This window comes from Rhinolophus sinicus, chromosome 4 (genome assembly GCF_057876585.1).
Source record: "Rhinolophus sinicus isolate RSI-liver-muscle chromosome 4, RSI-T2T, whole genome shotgun sequence".
In the NCBI taxonomy this organism is placed as follows: domain Eukaryota; kingdom Metazoa; phylum Chordata; class Mammalia; order Chiroptera; family Rhinolophidae; genus Rhinolophus; species Rhinolophus sinicus.
This window is the reverse complement of record NC_142504.1, coordinates 117,796,080-117,817,405: the sequence shown is the minus strand read 5'-3', so window position 1 is coordinate 117,817,405 and position 21,326 is coordinate 117,796,080. Positions and strand designations below refer to the sequence as shown.

Below are 21,326 nucleotides of genomic sequence, written 5' to 3'. Positions count from 1 at the left end.
GAAGGAAATTCTAGAACTGGACCACCTGAGAACACACTTCAGTTAGTTCCAGGCTTTTGACCTCTCCCGGCAAACGTCTCCGTTACTTAGAGGTGGGTCCCTATGCAGAGTCACCGTCTCTAAAATAGGCCCAGTCAGGCCTGATGGAGGTGGACCTGCCTGTGAGAGGCAGTGGTGCAGGTGGCCCGGCTGTCGCCTGTAACTCGAGCCTGTTTGTGCCTCTGTGCTCAGATGAGCACCCAGCAGTGTGGGTTCCATGCAGACTCAGACTGGACCACGAAGAGCGGTGACACACGGAGACCCACCCCCCTTCCCCGTGCTCACCAGTGAGCAGAGAGTCAGAAACGTGTGCACACGTGTGTCCCAGAGCGCCCGGCCCAGGACACCTGGCTTTCCCAGGACACCTGGCTTTCCCTTTCAATCTGGCTGGCACAGCGATTTCTCCCATTTCAGTTTCGCGGTAAAGGAGCCTCCTCCTGTGCTCCTATATTACAAAAGAACGACAGCGAATCTGTGTGCCTGGGCCCAGAGTCAAATCCCGCCGCTCATTGGTCTCCACGGCTGGACCTCCTGCCCAGGGCTTCAGAGGGCGCAGGCAGGGCTGGGGGTTGGGGAGACACTGGGGACACTGGGCCTGGTCTGGACCACATTCCCTGTGCACTTAGCCACTGTGTTCAGAGTCTCACTCAAAAGTTGGCCGAAAATGTGCATGTTTAATCACAGAAATTTGTTGTTCAGTAAAAATCATTAGATGACAAAGCATTTAGTTATTAATTTGGTGGGCACTGTTCACAGACCCTGACTAGTAGGTGGTGACGGTGACAGGAATCACCCAGGCGGAAGGAAGCCACGGGCCACACGGGGCCCCTTAGCTTGTGACGCCACCTCTGCCTCTCAGGGCAGCTCCTGAGGGCGAGTCTGCAGGACGGGAGAGCAGTGAGGCAGGACAGCAAGAGCACGTGTGGCACTGGACACCTGCCCTGTGCCAGGCGTGGGGGCAGCGCAGGGCACAGGGCAGCCAGGACGGAGGGCAGCTCGGCCACGCGCACTGCGGCCGCGGTGCAGCGCTTCTGTTTACAGTCAGCTCGGCTCAGAGGCACGCGTCTCTGGGCAGAAACCGTCCTCAGTGGCAGGAACGGGAGCGACAGAAAGAAACTCGCTCTTGATGGCAACACTCCTGAATGCTCCCCTGCTTCACACAGCTGTCGGCTTTCATTTCTTTTTCTGGAAACCAAATTGATTCAGCATAAAAAGTCATCCATCTGAAAGGAATTTTCCATCAATGTCATTCCAAGAAGGTGAATTAGGCAACGGCAATTGTGAGAAATGCATGTAATACCATCATTATATCAGCTTTAGCCAATCTAACCAAGATATTAAGGTGACTGCATGGTTTTCGTTTTGTTTTATTTTCTGTGTTGTTTCATGACAGAAAATCAAAAGGAGAAAATGGATCTGAAGATTGCACGTGGCTGACACGCGTGGGGAGAGACGGCGTAAACCGGGGCCTTTATTCAGGTTTTGCGGGGCCAGGCCTGTGCCTTTCTGTCTCACAAGCAGAGTTTATATATGAGAACTGTTGGGTGTTAGAGATGCTTGTCTAACACCCCTTTTTAGCAAAGGGGTGGCCTCGCTCCGTGAGATGAAGGCGTTTGTGGAGTCAGGTTGGGCTCCTGCTGGCAGAAGTGGGTTTCTCACGTTCCTGCCCGTCCTGAGTAAGGCTGCGCGCCCTGGGTCCACACCGCCTTCCCCACCCTTCTGCACGGTGGCTGCCTTGGCGGTGCAGAGCTCCTCCCCCAGGGCCCCGGCACGCTTGCTTGTGGCTTCAGGAGGCAGCAGAGGAGGAACGTGCCAACGACACGGCCGCGGAACCCCACGGGACCCAAGCTGAGTGGGGGGCACGCCCACAGGCCAGGGGTGCAAGCACTCTGGGAAGAAAAGCCAAGGCCTGGCCCCCCCCCCCCCCCCCCTTGAAAGGCAGTGGGCATATGGCCTCTCGGGCGTGCTGGACCCAGCTGCATGGAAACCTGGGGTACCTGAGGCCTTCCCAGAGGACAGCCGCTACTCAGCTTGAAATGACGGTGGCTGTGCAGGAATGTAGGTTCGATATGTCCAGACCTGGTCTTTTTACAGAAGTCAGCAACCTGGACTTCTGGGTGAAAGTTCACAGCCAATCCAATTAAGGAGCAACAACACACCGAGGGGTAGACGGGTACCCGCTTCTTCCTGAGTCCGGCCATCATTTCACGGACTCTGCGTGTAGTCTGAACTTGAAGCACTTATAGTTCTGACATTGCTTCTTCTCTTGTCCCCATAGGTCCCTAGCTGCCACTTTCCTGCATGTACCCGGAGCTGACAGCAGTGGGCTCAGCCCGCGGGACAGAGAGCCGGTCAGAGTGGGGAGGAGAGAGGCCTAGGCGTTCGGGCCTGGCATTCTGGGCGGTAATCACGCCCCTCAGCCTGTACCCACAGCTCCCACAGGCAGGCCTTCTTCATGGCCACGACCCTGGCTGGGTTCCTGTAACACGGGAGCACCCACAGCTCCCATGACCTTGCCAGCACAAGCTCTGCAGAGTCCCTTCCATGTGTCATCTGCTCTGGTGCGACTCTAATATGAGCCCTTACAGAAAGAAGTGGCCCACTGAAGCTTGTACTGTATCCCCCAAGAAGGTCTGTTCAAGCACTCACCTGCCAACACCTGCTGCCTGCAAATACCCCCTCCTGTAGGGACAGGTCTCTCCAGACCTGCTGTAAGACTACGTCCTGCTGGGTAGTCTGGGCCCCGATGCAATGCCTGTCCTTAAAAGGAAAGGGATCGTGGACAGACAAGCAAGGAGGGACGGCCATGTGAAGCTGGACGCAGACACTTCAGTGACGCATGTGCAAGCCCAGGGCTGCTGGCAACAGCAGAAGCTGGGAGAGACGGGGAAGGGCCCTGCCTGAGAGCCCGGCCGTGACCACACCTCGACTGCAGGCGTCTGGCTCCCAGACCGAGAGACCGAGGTTCTGCTTTCTGAGTCCACTATGCGGCCCCCTGTTGCTGCAGCCTTATGGTGTGAGAGGGGAGGCAGCCTACAGACCAGGGCCTGCAAGCAAAGCATAGCTGGTGGCGAAAGGAGAGGAGAGCCCAGCAAGGCCTGGGTAGATGTGCCCCCTGGCAAGACGGTCGCCGGTGGTGAGCTGTGGGGATGGGATCTGTGGGGACAGGACAGCTGTCGGCATGACAACAGCTGTGACCAGAGCAATAGTGTGGACTTTGCGATTTCTCAAACCCGGTGTGCAGTCCTCTCGGAGATGCCCGATGGTTACGTATTAGCTTATTCGAGGCTCTGAGTAGTTCTGCAGCAGAGAACGTGTGCTCATCTCCTCTCACCTGGGGTTTTCCTACCATCATTTCCTAGGTTATGTCCCCACCTGGCACCTTGTTTCCCACTTTGCCAACATGCTTTTCAGACACCCGTGTGAATTATCTGGGGAGCCATGAGGACAGGATTTAAGCCGGAGGGCCTGTCACGTGAAGATTGTAACCAGTGGTCAAAACAAACAGAAATTCTTTGGGCAACATTAAAATTCAAAGTTAGTGAACGACAGCTTTGGAAAATGCCCTTCTCTTGATTTTGTCCTATAATTGAGGGGACATCAACGAAACCATCTAGTCCCTAACTGTAGCCTGAAGCAAACCCAGTTATGCTTTAGACTGAAATCAGACATAAGGCAGGAAGAGTCACCATTGAGACAAAGCCACCTGGAAGTTTCTTCTCACAGCAACCTTGGCATCAAAAGATACCAGTGACCACGGCGAAAGCAGAGAATTTTAGTAACCAGCAGATGATGGGGTGTATTTACATCAGTGACCACGGATCTGATGACATGGAATAATCTGAAAAGGAGTAACTGGGGGATTTCCACCTTTGAACACAGCCGCTGTGGGTGGCCGAGTGCCATACTGGCTCTATGACACGGACTTTGCTGAGGCATTGAGTGGCCACTGGGGAGCAGTGAGCACTCAGGCCCTTCTGGGAGAGGCCTGGGGTGACTCGGGGTCTGGCAGACTTTGTCCTGATGCTTCTTGGATCAGATTTGCAGGGTCAAAGTACAGCGTCTGGCGGCCTCGGGACAGCGCTCCTTCCTGCCTGTGTTTCCCCTGCTGGCTGTCCCACAGTTGGGGACATGTGCCTTTGCTGTGGGACCACGTCCCTTCACGTTGGGATTTAAGGTAAATTTTACCTTTACAAAGAGGGTTTTGTTCCTGCTACTATTTCTATGATCCAGACCATGCTTAAATGCTTTGATCATGCAAATGTTTATAAAACTCATGATGTATTTTCCTCAACAACTGATTTGTACGCATTCTGCCAAAGATAAAGAGTTTTAGATGACGGAGGTGACTTTTTCACTGCGGGGTTAGATTTACAGCACCACAGGAAAGAAAGCCTTGGGTGGAAAATGCCATTTGTAACAGCGGTCGGCACACACAACCTTTCATAACTCACAGAAAGCTCGTGTTTCTCCTGGATTCTCCGAGATATTAAAAGTATGTATTTGCTCAGACAATTGCTTAGTTTGGGATATAGTTAAGGTGATTCATCAATTTTACATCTCCTTTTGAGTTTTCTGTGTTGAATTCTTTTCTCACTAAATTACGCCACCTTCCCTCTGCGTGTCTAGAAAGGTATAATTTGTTGGGATAGAACGCTTGCCTCTGAGTCTAACATGCCGCTTCCCAGTGTCTAGCTTAGTTAAAGCCACAAAATTAAAATACTGATGGTTTTTATCTACGTAAAGCTTAAACAGTTTGGCAGGATGGAACTACTGTAAATTACAATCCTCTCTTATTTTAGCTTTCTTAAAATCTGCGGTTTCTTTCTGAACCTCGCACTGGCCTGGTTGGACACCAACCCTACCCTTCCGTCTCTGTGGCGTAGCTAGACCTTCTTTCTGCCTGACAGCCTGTGGGATTTATCAAGCACCTTCCAAACCCTCAGGAAAACATCCAAGCGCTTATACGTACGTCTCACCTTAAAAATCGTGTGTTTCAGCCTTTTGTAACCAAGTAGCTTGTGATCTTTCCCCAAGTAGATCCATGATCCAGAACCAAAGTTACTAAATCCTTCACCATTACACCAGTCATGCAAGCAAGCATTTGGTGAACAACTCCCATTATTGAAGACCTTGTTCTGTTTATTCCAATATGTGTAAATTCGAATAGGAATTTCTCATTGTGGTAACTAACAAAGCTCTGTCTCAGGAGCTGCAAAGAATCTTAATGTGCAAACAATTCTAACAGGCAGGGACATACATCTTTGTTTAGAAGCCAAACGCAAAACCCAGTGTTGAAAGAATATATGATGAAGGGATCTAGAAATGGTAAGAGGAGTAACGTGAGAAAAGCAACGTTGTAAATATGGGAGCAAAGGCTGACAGGAGAGCCGAGTAGCAGTTCTGTAATATTTACTTGCTCGGGGCTCCGCACACCTGGTCCTGCACTGACACCCACATGAGCTTCACAGGGGCCTGTGCAGCAGGTGCTGTGATCACGCCCACTTTACAGGTGAGGGCACTGAGCACAAGCATCGAGGACGTGGCCTGCGACTGCTCTAGTCCACGATGGAGCCCAGAGTGGAGTCTTGGCAGAGTTGTGATTTCACAGCCTCAGCCTTTAATTCTTAAGTAACCTAACAACTCAAAGGAAGGGAGGGAGGGAGGGAGGGAGGGAGGGAGGGAGGGGGGCAAAAGGTAAGGAGGGAAGGAGGGGAAGAGGGGAAAAGGGGAGGAGGGGAGGAGGGGGAGGGGAGGAGGGGGGAGGGGAGGAGGGGGAGGGGAGGAGGGGGGAGGGGAGGAGGGAGGAGGGGAGGAGGGACGAAACAGAGTCAAAGTTAAAGACCTACATCCACACAGTGATGACTTCACACTTTTTGACTGTGACCTCTTCACATGGATGTCGTCTACACAAGCAGATGGGTGTAGACTAGGATTCACCATTTCAACTTGCCAAACAGTCTGACATTTTCTATTCTATTTTCTTTCACTTAAAAAAAATTCTGGTTTAGAGCCACTAAATTGATTTCACAACCCACAAATGGTGATGGCTGACACGTTGAAAAGTACCGCTCAGGTGGAAACCCTTAAATCTCTTTTAACACAAAGGTAACAGAATGAATATGCAGTTTCAGTTCAAAAGAAAGACATCCACACAAACTGTTAATTCTGAAGCTGAAACTTTCAGAATCCATGATTCTAGCGTTAAAGTCCGTGTGAGACAAGAGCAAGGATTAAACTTGAAGTCAGAGATCCTAACAGCTTCACAAAACGCCTGTGTTTCTGCTGTATTTTTGACAGAGGCAACAAGTGAACACAAAAAACAAAACCCCACAACTTAGAATTTATAATTATTTCTCAAATTATTGTCAATACAAACTGTGAGTAACTTAGTCTTTGATTTATCTGTGTTACATTTAAGAACATTTCTGGGCAACGGAGATAAAATATTTCACAGATCTTTTTTTTGCAAAAGACATAACCTCACGTGATCCGTGTAGGAAGAAAATGATATTTAAGAGCAGAAAGCATATTCCTCACATTCAACTAGGTCACGTTACATAACGGAAGTATTTAAATGCAATCTGACTGGTGATTGGGGACGTCACCTTCCCTAGGACAACAAGCAAGCACACTGAGAAACAGTCTTTAAACCAATGGGTGGTGGTGTCAGGTGGGCTCCTGGGTAGCTGTTTTGAGATGAAAGGTTACTCAGGAAGGTTCACCCTGAGCACAAGCCTTTGGATTCAAACATGTAAGTGCGGCTCTAGGTCCAGAACAGTTTTTAATGATGATGCAAATTCAAACATGACACTAAGACTTAAGCCCAAGAATCAAATTCAAGACTCTAACAACCACTAAGTTATAAATTCTTTGAACCAAGAACAAGTTAAAAAAAAAATATAGTGCATTCACCTTAAAATTCGACATTAGGCTTATGTGAAAATGTTCCAGGACCCCATGGTACACAAAAAAATTAGATGCAAACGCCTAGAATTCACTTTTTTTTGAAAGCTGAGTCCAGTGACTGTTACAAAGTAACTAGATTTTGGCTCAAAAGCTAGTGCTCTAATCAGACCATCAATTGCAGTGAGAGGACCCGATGGCTACAATGGAAGCAAGATACAATGTAAACCTAATAAATGGAAACACACTGTGTACTTTGGCTGTTTATTCATTCCAGGAGCAAAACAGCTAGTGAAATTTCTGAGTTTCTAATTTAGAAAATCTTAAATAGGGAGAGAACTGTTTGGACAAGCCTGGCTAACAGTTTTCAAAAACTCATTAGTCCTGTAAAATTTCAATTTATCCTCTCAAGTCTGCAAGGTTTCCAGCGTATTTACCAATAATACCCTTTCTTTTCAAGTTATCCTCACCTCCATCTGCAGTTCCCCATGTCATTGAGCTGAACACAGACGTGACTGCAGAAAAACCAGTCCGCACTCCCTGTCAATAATCACTATTGAAACACAAGAAGGGGACGTACGCAACAAAGTTCTTTGGCCGACTGGCTTACCTTTGGTTTACCCAAACTTCTTTAAAGTTCTCAGGCTGTTTCCACATACCCAACACGAGTTCCCGTTCGCAGCACACACTGACTGGACGTGGCTTTGGGCTCGCTCAGGACACTTGGAGCTGGAATAAGGAACGCTCCCCTCGTGAATGCCAGGTTAACAGTCAGCTGACAACACCGCGGAGTAATCAGCCAATTCGCAGGACCTGTGTTTCCATCCCCTCCTGCCTCACAGCACAGCTCTGGCCCCTGGCAAACCCCTGGTGGTGGGCATGACCACACTCTGCAGGGGACACGAAACATGCTAAGACAATGCAGCGGGCACAGGAAGTGGAAGCTGGCCAGAATCAGCTGGAATCAGCTGGAATCAGCCGGAATCGGCCGGAGGGGTGACCAGACTGTAAGTGGAAGGGGGAGGTGGGCGCTTCCCGCCTGGACTGCCTGAACCAGCGCCTGCTTCTATCTGCTTTCATTTTGTGTCAGAGCGCAGCACGTGGGTCCTGCGTTATCCAACTTACCCTCCCTTCCACCCCACCCCCTCCTCCAATGTCCGCTACGCCTTCTGGAGGCTGAGCCTCACTCCCAGTTTCCAGATGCATGGATCCCCGAGTCTGTAGGGCAGCGTCCCCCATACCGGCCACACTCACTGCCAGCTGGGCATAGAAGTTTCTAATAAGCAGATCATGGCTTATGCCTGGCCTGGTGCAGTACCTCCACCTGGCTTCCCCCAGCACTTTGACGAGGCTGCGAGATGGCAGATCCACAGTTGTTCCGCTCGCTCGTGGAGGTTGGTGGCCCCTCTTCAGGAGGGATGGGGCTTAAAGATGTGAGTGAGCTGCCTGGGGAGGAGCCCGGGGAAGGCGTCCTGGGCAGAGGGGTTTCCCTGCGACGGGGTACCCTGCGCCCCATTGTACAAACCCTGAATCTAAGATTCGGGGAGGACGCGTCACAGACTATGAGTGTCAGCGCTGGAATTTGAACTCAGGTCTCTGATCCTAAACCTGCGCCGATCACGGGCTGGCATGACACCCACTGACCTGCGTGGGTCACAGGGCAGCAGAGAGAGGGCCTCCGGCAGAATGGAGACAGCCCAGAAGTTTCCACCAGCCAGGTGTTAGTGAGACCGGCAGGGCATGCCTGATTGGGGCAACGATTGTGGGGCTGTGGAATGCACTGTTGGCCGACCGCTGTCTCTCCTACACGCCTGTTCTCCTCAGCCTCTTCTGACCCTGGACTGTGGGGAAGTGACTGCTCTGGCAGGCGGGGGTGAGACGTGCAGGGGCCTCGCCCGACCTGCCGCGGAATCCACAGAGCTGGGCCCTATGACTGTGGCACCATCCTGCCTGGCCTCACTCTGATGTCCCCTGTCATTCTCAGACTCAGTCTATACTCAGCAGTGCCTGCCGCCCCTCCCCCCACACCCCCAGCCAGTAGGGGTCCCACCAAGCCAAGGCTGTCCCCATCTGTTCAGCGGTGGTATTGGTGGCGGAAATTCTGGAGGCTGGAGGCAGTCCTCTCTGCCTTGAGAGAGGAGCCAATGTGCCAGCCTCAGGCTGCACCTGTAGGTGACAGGCCTTCCACGCGCTGCCCTGGGCTCCTTGAACCACTCAACCTCCCAGAGCGCCTCCCCGGGGAGTGGTTCTCGGGGTCCCTACCTCCTACAGCCCAGAGCCAGGCCCAGCCAGGCCAGGGCTGCCCTGCCATCCTTGTGGCAACACCACGTGCTAACTGCGCCATTAGGCCGCCCTGGGAGGGGTGGGTGTCCCTTCGCGCTGAGGGCTGAGCATGGCTGGCACCCCTCAGGGAGCTGGTGGGGCGGAGGCTTCCTGCCCAGGACCCTCCTGTCCGGAGTTGCTGGACTCCAGCACTGTCCACATCTGTGCTCTCTCCCTGGCCGTGCCCCCAGGGTGGGGCTGTGGGTGCCCCAAATGCCCACACTAGTCGAGTCTCTGAGAGCCCGTGTTTCTGGCCCTGCAGACTGGGGCTGGGACAGGGGACGCACAGCCTGCCATCGGCTCTCCCCACCTCCAGTGATGCAGGCAAGTCTCATCCACACGTGCAAAGGTGCAGACAGCGCTTTAAGGAACGCTCATGGGCAGGGTCCCCGGGGAACTGTCAGGCCGGAATTGTGACCAGGGGGCTGGCCTTTGCACGTGTGGGTGTTCTATCAGGCACCGCAGCCAACCCCCCGGTCACAGGGCCAGCTGGACACACCATCCACATCCACACCCGCTCCTTTGCCTATTTTGGGGGGGTCCTTGCACTCGAGGCCTTTTCTACCTTTTCTATCACATTTTACTGCTAATTTATGAAAATATGTTGAGAAAGGTGGGTGTTTTAAGATTGGTTAAAGTTCAAAGGTGACAGTAGGAGCAGGGAGATGAGGCCCCACACATTTGTGCAGCCATCTTTGTCCCTCGTCCCCACGTGGATGAACATCCAGCCGCTGAGCGTTCCCTCCTGGAACCCCAACACATCAAAGGAACCGCCCAAGTGTCCTGCATCGCAAAGCAGGGAAATACGAATGTTGAGTATTTCCCAATCTAACAGTCCAGCCAGCCTCGCAAACATGCCAATTGCTTTGTGCCTAAAAATTTTGGAAAACAAGCATTTCCCTACCACAGCGGGTACATTTGGATCCAAAGGAAGCTGGGCATCATTTTCTGCTCAAAGAAGCTCACTTGTGTTTCTGGACAGATGACGCTTGCTGAGTGGAGATAACTGCACCACCTCGAAAGTTCTTCCGAGAGTCAGTCTGTCAGGTACGTACAGCTATCAGTCAAGTAGAAATTTTGACTGGATATTGAAGTAAAGATGAAAACAATTTAAATTACTTCTTACCACAGCTTGCAAGATACAGATTGGGGTTTAAGATTCTAAAACTTGAGCTTTGTCAAAGCCAGCCAATGGCATTTTTCTGCAAGATCTTGCACTTACATTCTCTCTGTAGCTTGTTCCTGAAGGCTCGATTTGGGGGATGGGGTGACCAATATGATTTTAATGCACTTACGATTTTGCGTAGCTACAATTATTCTCTAACGCTCCCAAAGCCAGCCGAGCTAGGTGTCCTCCACTGCTCAAGGCACAGGGCAGCAAACCCTGGCCACCATCACTGTCAGAGTTCATGCCGGGTCTGCTCGGGAGCCTGAGGCTCACTGCTCTGTCATGGCCGGTGCGTATGCCACAAGCACACGCCCCACACAGATACACAGTCTGTCCCCCGGGCCCCCGAGGCCCAGCAGGTGAGGCTGGTACCCGTGTGCCATCTGCATACAGGCCGGGGTACCACTGAGGTGGCTTGTTTGTCCCACACTGAAGCCAGCAGTCCCAGAGGGCGTCAGGACGCTCACGTGTCTCTGCTTCCCTTTGCAGGGCTCCTGAGGAAAACCTGAATTCATCTTCAGTGACACAGCACGTCCAGCCCCGAGTTTCATTTCTTTGAAGACCGCCAGCTTGGTGTTTCTAAACTGAGGATGTAAGTCAGGCCACTGGAGAAAAAGGTTTTGGGGTTCAGAGTTTAGCCTCGGGGAAATCCGTGAACAGCCAAATTAGGATTTTAATTTGAAACTCGCTCTCCTCCTGCTCTCCAGCGGAACAGTTGCCAACAGTGGTGGGAGCAAGGTTGAAACAGAAAAAACAGAGAGGCAGGTCTTGAGGTTGCAAGGAGTCAATGATGAATGGGTGTGTGGGAGAGTAAGTTACACACTGAGCTATGGAACAAACTGGGATTAGGAAACACGTGTGGGGCATTCCCAGGAAACGCTAGCTGTTTACACACATCTGTGGATAAAGCTCGTTCCCCCACGTTGCTGATGGCTCTTCACAGCAAGTCTGTGAGGCTAAGCCGCTCTGAGCTCCGAAACTCGGAAGTGCTGGTGAGCCTTACATCCAGCGTCTCTGCGTGTCTTCACCCCCATTGCGGGGGGCGTTTCCAGACTGGCTTCTTCAGAAACAGGTGCTCCCTTCTCAGCATGGAGGCAATCAAGCTCTAGGTTTCCAGGTGAGGTGCCAGGCCGCTCGACTTCCTGCTCAGAGGTGACCTATGTCACGTGACAGGCGTGCTCACCTGCTGACAGAGTGCCACGACGGTCCCCAGCTGGTGAATGATGCCCAGGCAGGACACGTCTGGTCGCAGAGCAGCTCTTGGTGGCCCCCAGCCCAGCCTCGTAAGGTGAGCGGCTCACCCGCATCCAATGCTGTTACTGAAACTCACCCACAAGGCAAAACACAGGAGGGAGAAAGGACAAGCCCGGAAGAAGAGAAAGGAAACCCTCGCGGTTCTCGCGCTCTGCAGTCACCCCCAGAGAACTGCTAGCAGGCCAGATGATTTCCGAGGAAAAACAAGACAACTCTAGGCTTATTTGTGAAGGAAAATGGATTTGTAATTCAAAATCTAATTTATCTTTAAATAATGCAAATGAGTGGGGACATTTCTAGATAGTTTTTCATTATTTATCCCTAGCCAACTTTCACCATCCAAAGTGTGGAAATATTTTTTTCTAAGCCTGCTTGTTTTTCTTTAGTGGTGGTGTTTGCGGGACGGTACGACATACTTCTTCTGGGTAATTTCAGGTCATAACAAGAGCTGTTTTTAAATTGTTCTTGATATAGCAAATAGGAAAAATAAAACAAATGTTTTTTATCATAAATGTAATCAAAGACCCGACAGTTATAAAAGATATGTGATGGCTTTTGTCCTTTAGATATTTATATCCCTCCTGGTGAAACCTTATTAAAATGCAGGTGTCCTTTAAGTTAAGCTAGAAAGAAAATAAGTCCACGGAGCCAGTGGGTACCTAACGTGCCAGGATGGAATGAAGGAAATAAGTCACACTTCTCTAAAAATTCTAGCTCCTAAGATCACTCTTGGATTTTAAAAGACGTGCATCTTACCAACTTAGAAGGTACAGAGGGGCTACAAAATTCCCACACTCACAAATCATCCCACTGGACCCAGACATCTGTGTGCGTGTGTGTGAGTCACATGGGTGGTGGTGGGGGCATACCGAGGCCCTTGCACCCTTCTCCTCCTGGGCTTGACTGATGGCTGTGTTTTTCATTCAGTGACGTAAAGTACCGGTGACATAACAGAGCCTGAATGCACTCTGCCACCAGCGACATCTCTTTCCTGTCTCAGCAGCCTGATTACTTCCCACTGGGTTACCCCAGGCCCAGGTGGGTGAACCAGAGGCAGAGCTGCCCAAGGGCCATCAGTGACACTTCCAAAGAAGGGAGACCGAGAAACGCAGCCATGGTTCTAAGTTAGGACAGGAAAACCATGCTAACAATTTAGGTTCTTCAACACGCACTCCGAGAACAAGGAATAACCATCGCTTTACATCACGCGGCCTCCTGAAAATGTACGTGTGACGCCTTAACGCCAAGCTGCACTGTGCCCGTGTGGGCCACGCACGTGACCAAAACCAAATCACTCCTAACAGACCATTTTTAATAGAAAATGCAGTAAGCACAATGTTCACAGAGCTTGATTTTATTTTACCTTAAATATAGTTGCATTCTTAAAAGATTCAATAAATTCCATGATTTTTTTTTTTAATTAAAGATACCAACACATTTTTTATGGTCCAAAAATGATTCCACATATTTTCTTTAGCAAAGTCATTTGTAATAGATCTCTCATATTTATATTGTTAGATTATCATTTGTATTTTGTCTATAAATACTGTCAATGAATCTGTCTAGTGAATTTTGGGGAGAAAAAGGAAGGTATCCATTAGTGGTAGTTCTTTAAAAATAAGACAAAACCGAAACACTGAGTTTTAGAAAAGGATTTACCACCATCAAGCTCTCCCTCGTTCTTACAGACGAGGAAGTGGACGGAGGGGCAGTGAGGCCCCCCGCTCGGCGGAGCCCACGGGGCAGCCCGGACGCCTTAGGCCTGCCGAGTCAGTACAGACACGTGGGCAGGAGAACGGCAGGAGGACGCCCCCACGTGACTCACTTTAAACTGTTCCCTTCTTAAAGAATGCTGAAGTAACACTCAATAATATTTCCCACGCAAACAAAAAAGGAAAGGGGAGTCTCCTCCCAGTTTTGTAGATCCGACTTTAATGTGGCTGACACTCAGCAAACAGACCTGCGACTGCAGCCACTTGGCAGCCTGTTTGCCACATGTCACGAGAAACTTCCCAAGGAATAAACAAGTGTCCCTCCGTACCCCAGTCTGGCAATTAGTGAGTGAGCACCGGCTTTGGCCACAAATGTGACATTACCAGCTGCCTACCAGCATGCACGGGGAAGAGAAATGCACGCTTTGGACTTGTGCGGCCCCAGGCACCAGCCAGTGCATACGGTGAGGGGAGGCCGGTCGGGCTGGACACGGCCACACAGCCGAGTGAGAGCAGTGGCCCTGACGTTGGCCGTGCTTGTGAAGCTCAGGCTAGAGCCGGCCATGTCCACCACACAGACAACAGGTGGGCAGGGGCCATACCACCTTCCAGCTGCCGTGGGGACAAAATCAAACAGTGGAGAGTTTAAGAACAATTGCTTTTCAGCCCTATAGCAATCCTTTTTAATTGGGTTTAAATGTGAATGACTCCTGTAATGCACTTGGAATAGAAATAAATTTAAACAAATAATGTGTAGAGCTGTGGCATTTATGATTTTCTGATGTCTGGCCTAAGCCACTCGAGTTGATGTCACAGGAAGTAAATAGCCAGGCGTGTTACACCAAATCACCTCTGGTTTTACAAAGGAACTATTTTTGAAATAAGAAGTGTACCTCTTTTCTTCGTGCATTTTCATTTACATATTACATTATTACAGTATTTTCTTATATTATTTTTAGATGGTTGCAAGAATCGTTACTATTTTCTTACCATTTAAAAAAAATTGAATTTACTCTCTGATTTCGTCACTTTCCATCCCCTAATCCTGTTGTAGCTCTGAAACCCGCATAGTTTAATTCCTCAGGCTGGTGATATGTACTGGAGGGCTGCCCTGGGCTATTAGTTTGGTGGTTAGTATCTTTATCAGTCCTTTAAAATCACCCGGCACTTTCCAGGTAAAAATTACTGTGGCTTCTAGGTATGAAGCAGTTACTTAAGAAAAAAAGAAGAAAGAGGTTGTAGATGTTGAAATTATTTGATGTTTTAAGTCTTATCAAATGCTCTGGGTGAGGTAAGCTTGTCTGAGAGTAAAAATCACCTTCCATCTGAACCAAGGACTGGCACTGCTGGGGGTCACGCTGGCACCCTCCTGCCCGTGTCCTTCCTCGAACGTGCTGTGGTGCACGGCTACTTTGTTTCCAAATGACCCGAAAAGCCACCATTGTCAGAATGCTGACGATGGCAGGTAATTCAGAGTGCAGTCATTTTTGGACACTGTAAGTAGGCATTTCAACTACATCTCCTTCCATCAAGGATGTAAAAAAATCCAGAACTAGCAGGGTGCATTTTTATTTTAGAAAAAAGTGGTGAAAAATAAAAATTTCAAGACCAATCAAGAAACGTTGAGATACTGCTTAAATCTAAGCTGTCAACCGCGATGCCTGTCCTTGGAGAAACACCACAGGTGTCGCTCCACCATGAATGACCATAACCTAAGGTTCCACTGCTTCCATTTGAATAATCAAGGAACGTAATTCAGAAGTAAGACCACATCCTGCATTTTATTCAATTCCATATGACAAAAATAGTAACCTAGACTAAGACACCCATTTAATCAGCAGATGTGTCGACCCACAGATTTCATCATAAAAAATATGGGCTCCAGGTGACAGGCCCAGCTGGCCCAGGGCGGCCCTGGCCCCACATGGCGCTGCGGTAGAAAAATAGTGTGTCTTCACCATGCAGAGAGGGGCACGAGCCCTGAGTGCAGCACGGTCAGCGTCACTGCCTTCACGAGCCATCTTATGTACAACACTTACATTTCTCTTTTAAGTTATATACACAGCATTTTCAGAGGAGAGCGAACACTGCACAGTACCGAACACTAACAAAGAAAGAAAAAAAACAATTCACGCCGAAAAGGACACAGATAAATAGAAGAAGATTCAAGTGCTGGAACACAGGGTCAGGGAGCCACCTCCGTCTTCTCTTCCAGGAGCTGACACAGCCCCTCTCATCCCCGGGGAAGAGATGTCACACCGTGGGGACGGGCTGTCTCTTCACCGCGGAAAACAGCTGTAGAGAGGGTTCAGTGTTCATTTCTGACAGAAATAAACAGCCAAGTCTGCCTTTTTATGAGTCTTCAACTCTCTTTCTGTTCGGTGACACAACGAGATTTGCTGCTGCTGTGGGTGTGTTGGGAAGATTGTCCTATTTTTCTATTTCGACTGGGAAGATGTCACTGTCTGATTCCTTCTTCAGGGGCACACGCGCCAGCAGTGTCCCCCGGCCACCCAGGATGTCTCTGGGAGTGTTGGGGGAAGTTCACAGTCAGACTCCAGCCCACTTGCCACACACAAAATGAGGTAGAACACGCACCCGCCCGCGGCCCCGCCACCCGCGCCGCTGCCTCAGGGCCCCTCCTCACTCGAAGCGACTCAGCAAAGTCCCCAGCTTCAGATGGTGCTCTGGAGAATCAGATGACACTGTGCTTGGTTTTCACCCGACAAGACAATAAATAAATCAAGAACTGAGCAAATTCCCCAGTTGTGACTGATTATACTGCCAGACACGGGTACTTCTCCCCAGGACACGGCGCCCAGTACTCGCAGGCAGTCAGCCCTCGTGGGTGTGCGAGGAGAGAGGGCTACAGTACATCACACTCACGTCCTCTCACTTCCCACCTGTGCTGCTGTCACAGCCCTCAGGTGAGTGCAGCAGAGTCTCGTCAGGGTGATCAGGTTCTAAGTGGGCTTTGCAGGAAAGTTAAATAAAGCATCTTAACTTAAGGAGTGGCAGGCAGGCCCTAGTTTACTGAGGACTGACACGTCCTGCTGGTTTTCCTGTTTAAGGAGCACAGGCTTCATGTTGCCTGAAGACAAAACAGGAAATGGTAATAGCTTTCTTCATTTTCCTTACATCAAAGCACTATTTATAAAATGCTTTACATATTTTTAAATTTGCAAATTATAGACAAACCTCCGTAATACAAAATACTAAAAGTGCAATAGTATAAATTAAGAGTTTGCAACCACATTATACAAACATTACCTTTTTATTGTACAGCTTTGATACGTGAAATATTTACTCACAACTGTCTACAATGTTGTGAATTATTTACGGTGACGTTTGTCTGTAACTTGTTCCCAGTCGCTGGGCTACAGACCACACTAGAGAACAACTGTGCACATAGCAGCTACAAACATTTAAATTAAAAAGAAAAAGAAAAAAAAAAGGCTTGTTACTGACAGGTATTTGCACACAAAAAGCATGCTATCTTTCCGAACAGAACTCCACAATTTTGCCTGCATTGAAATAACCCACTTATTTATAGCAAAACAAATCTTGCTTAAAAAAACAAACAAAAAAACCCCCCACACAGCCAGATGTATTCTGCAGTACAAAAGCTACCTCTAGAGTCGGGCTGCGTTGTCTGTTACCCGCATAATCGGAACATTATAAATACTACAGACAAAGGTGCTGCCGTAGGATGCAGCGTGGGGAGGACCAGACCACGTCTTTAAGATAAGAGTTCTGAGAACAGAGTTCAAGTTTCTAACCACTGCGAACAAAACCATCCGATGAGTGTCACCGGAACAGCTTAGGGGACCCTCGCTCCCTCTCGGGATTATCAGGTTTCAGGAGAAACCAAGTGGATGTGCTCTGAGCCCTTTATTCCCAAGGCAGCTTTCCAGGACTTGTGTGTGACATTTATGTCACAGGCTGCAGAATTCTCAAGCACAGTCTGGCTCCCCAAGGGCACGGAGGAGCATGCAGGGCTTACGAGATGACCCTGTGGCAGCAACACAGTTAACGTATTTTCTGCCGTGGGGACGATTTTAAGGAGGCCCCGGGCACGGCATATGAGCAGCCTGATGGTCACACGTCACTGTGTACGAGGGACAGAGCGGGCGGACGCCGCAGTGCGCTCAGCTAGTTAATCCCAATCTCCTTGTTGTCCTCAATAAACCTGGTGAACGGCCGGCTGGCCCCCGTCTCCGAGCTGGCTTTGTCCAGGCCCACCATGGGCGGGCTACTCCCTGAACGTGCCTTGTCCATCCCAGCAGTCAGGGAACCCAGGGGGGGCATGGCGCTTCCGCCGAGACTTACAGGGAGCTGGGGGACGCCTCCGTTCTGGATGACAGAAATCTCATTGTTCTTTAGGGCCAGACCGTTGCTGATCGCGGCGGCGTACTGGTTCCAGAAACTGGGGTCAACATTCATTGCTCGAGCTGCCAGGTCTTTCTGGAACATCTCCGAGAATTTGAGGGCATCGCCGCCTAGCAGAGCCATGGGGTTTTCCACCGACAGGCGGCGGCCGCGCCTGGCAGGGGCGTTGTTCCACATGTGCGTGCCCATGTGCACCTGCGTGTGAGACACGGAGAGACAAGCCACAGGTCAGCAAGCAGCCCTGCAGGCGGTGTGCCCCTCTGCACACTTCACAGCGCCATCCAGAAACATCAGGCCTTGGTCACAACTGGGCCTTTTCCCCATCCCAAGCGGGTCCTTAGTGTGGGGACAACAAAACATGGTTAGGTGCGCTTTGCTGAGCATCTCTTACATAAATATGCAATGTTTCTTTTTACTAAATACAAAAAGCAAAACCAGTCAATGCATTAAGGAATGTTTCTTCCAGCTGTCACACCTGCTAGAATAATCCCTGCTACGGTGTAAGACCTACAAGGCCCCTTAGAGGTCGCTCCCGCCCAGGTGCCCCCTTGCTCCTGCGCACCCGGGGGTCCTTTGCGCCTTTCCTGCCCCCTTTAGTGTCCTGCACTTGGGGCCCCTGCATCACTGAGCCTCTCTCCTCTGTCACTTTCTCCCAAACACGCTTTCTCCCAAAAGCGTCCTGGGCATCTGTGGTTGGCAGAGACCGCAGATGGCTCTCGTCCTCCCTGTAGGCAGAAGCCACAGGTGCTGGTCTTTCATGGTCTCTGACGAGGCCACTGAGACCTGGGCAGGCACGTGATATGGATGGAGAGCACACATTTAGCTGAGATGCCGACACTGGCCTGCACGTGCCGTCTGGCACCCTGTCACACGCTTTGCCTCCCAGGGGACACATGTGGCATGGCTGTGATCTTAACTGTGAACATAGCACCACACCGTTGGCCACTGGCCGTCAGGCTGCGTGGCTTCTCTCCACATGCCCACCACTGGTCTCAGCAGCCACGTGGACAAAACAACAGGACCCACCTGGCCCTGCTTTACACTGTTGGTGTCGTGGGTAAGTGTCCAAAGGCCCCGTTTATCTCGTGCTGTGTCCCAGACTCATGAAAGCCTGGGCCTTGGGTCTGCCCACCCACAACAAAGTGTGCGTCACCCCCGGCACAGGCTCCTGTGGGGAGGTGGGGCCAGCGCGGGAAGGTGACACCCTCGCTGCAGCCGAACAGCACGTGCACCTCGGCCACTGTGAGTGCGTGAGCTCGTGCACACCCACTGCTCACGCCTGCATGTGCGTGAACCAGCCCTACAGGCACTCGCACAGTCTGTGTGGGCTCCCGGCATCTCGTCCCCTGGCCAGGACCACGGCGGGAGCCCCACCTGCTGCCCCATCTGCTGTACCGCGGGGAGGGGCATCCCCGGCAGTGTCCCGGGGACTCAGGTGCCAGCCTGTGCCCTCACCTTGAGGTTGCCCTTGGTGGTGAACGCTCTCCCGCAGATGGTGCAGCCGAACGGCTTCTCCCCCGTGTGAGTGCGCTCGTGGATCTGCAAGGCGCTGGCCGAGGAGAAGGTCTTCCCACACGACTGGCAGTTGTGCTGCTTGGGCGTCCGGCGTGGCGGGGGGGCCAGCATGGGTGCGAGGCCGGGGCTCAGCACTGTGTGTGGCCCGGTGGGCACCTGGGCCGTGGCTGGCAGGGGCGGGCCCTCGCCCAGCGTGATGGCTTTGCTGTGCCCGTTCACTTCCATTTTGATGGTGGCGGGCGTGGAGCCGGTGAGCAGGCTAGGAGCGCTTTGGCTGGGACCTAGAGCAAAGTTGGGGTCACACAACTGAGAAGGCAGCTCCCTCAGTTTGTGCGTCAGCAAATGCTGCTTTAAGTTCCCCGTAGTGGAGCACCCGCGCCCGCAGACCGCGCACACGAACGGGCGCTCCTGGGTGTGGCTGCGGTAGTGGATTTGCAACGCGCTCCTGCACGCGAAGGGCTTGCCACAGACACGACACACAGTGCTGTCACACTTACCCCGTTCTCTGCTCAGGAACAGCAGGCCGAAGGGGGCCTCCTCCTTGATGGCCGGCCGGCCCGGGTGGGCGGCTGTCAGGTCCAGCGCGCCTCCGTTCTCAGGCGCGGGCGGAGGGCTGTCTGGCCTCTCTGTCTTCAGCGGTAGGTCCTGCGGCTCCTCCTGGTGGCCGAGGCCTGGGGACTTGGAGGGCAGGCTCTCACTGTTGCTGTTCACAGGGGACAGGGCCTGCATGGACGCCGACGACTCGGACAGGGCTGGGCTGCCCGCGCTCCGGCTCTCCAGGTCGCCCGCGGCAGACGAGGAGTCATTGCTCAGCCGGTCGCTGTCCCCGGACCCGTTCTCCACGGCCTTCAGGGGGGTCAGCTGCGGGCAGCTCATGGCCGAGTCCATCATCTTCATCTGGTTCTCCAGGGCGGCGATGCTGGAGATGACGGAGGGAGGCGAGGGCGGCCCGGAGCCCGTGTAGGGCGGCAGCGGCTGGCACGGGTCGCCGGCCACGTCCCTCAGCTCCGCGTCGTCCTCCATGGAATTGTCGTCGGCGTCGTCCTCGAAGCTGCTGAGGGCGTCGGCGGCCTGGTCGGCGTCCCCGGCGTCGCGCAGGCCCTCGGGCAGCGGCGTGTTGGGGATGTGGCCGCCCATGTGCATGCGGATGTGCTGCTGCAGCACCACCGCGTTGGTGAACTTCTTCTGGCAGATGGGGCAGGAGTGCTGCACGCGCAGCGGCGGCTTGGCGCGGTGCACCCCGAAGTGCGTCTTCAGGTTGCCCTTGGTGGTGAAGGCGCGCCCGCAGAGCTTGCACTTGAAGGGCCGCTCCCCGGTGTGTGTGCGGTAGTGCATCTTGAGCGCGCTCTGGCAGCTCAGCACCCGGTGGCAGATGACGCACTGGTTGGGGTCCGTCATCTTCTTGTCGATGTTCTCCACCAGCTGCTGCAGCTTGGACGTCTCCGACGTCTGCATGGAGTCCAGCAGCCCCCCGAAAGGAAACTTGGCCTTGAACTGGTCAGAGCCGGCCGTGAGGACAGGGCTGCAGAGGCCTGTGGAGGTGCTGCCGTCCGTGAGGGCGGTGGCAGCTGACGTGGACGTGCCAGAGGCCTGCCCACCGGCGGGGATGTCTCCCGCCCTGGCATTTGCACAAGGCAGGCTGACGGGCTCGGTCTTGGTCAGGGAAGACCCACTGAGCATGGGCTGTGGGGACTCGGCAGTCACGGGGGCACCCGCCTCAGAGCTGTTGAGGCTGGGGGACAGAGAGGGGCACTCGCTGGATGCAGGCGAGGGCCGCTGCGGGGAGCGGCTCGCGGGCGTGAGGCTGGGGGAGTCGGCGTAGCTGCCAACGCCGGGGATGGTGGGCGGCAGCTGCAGCCCCACTGACGTGGGCACCGTGGGCAGCACGGGCTTGCTGTCCAGCCAGGTGGTCACCGGCTTCTCTGGGGGCAGCGACATCCCGTAGGGGATCCCGGAGCAGGTGGGCACGTTGTCCAGGTACTCGGGGACGGGGTAGGGGTTCATCTGGATGTGGGGGTACT

At 52.3% G+C, this 21,326-nt stretch overlaps 1 protein-coding gene across 2 annotated transcripts in view; it reads right to left on the bottom strand.

Moving 5' to 3' along the window:
* Positions 1-12,899: 12,899 nt before the first annotated feature.
* The window catches only part of SALL3 (spalt like transcription factor 3), a 21,561-nt gene continuing 13,134 nt past the window's right edge, over positions 12,900-21,326 (bottom strand). Inside the window, exons 2-4 of one of the 2 annotated variants that reach the window (XM_074339814.2) lie at positions 19,803-21,326; positions 19,246-19,586; positions 12,902-17,985 (exon numbers count right to left, since the gene is read on the bottom strand). The exon at positions 19,803-21,326 is cut by the window's right edge and continues 1,389 nt beyond it. In XM_074339814.2, coding sequence (XP_074195915.2) covers positions 17,554-17,985; positions 19,246-19,586; positions 19,803-21,326 — 2,297 coding nt within the window. In that variant the 3' untranslated portion in view covers positions 12,902-17,553. Of the gene's footprint in view, positions 17,986-19,245 lie in introns of both variants that reach the window. The other variant, XM_074339813.2, reaches the window with a different exon arrangement.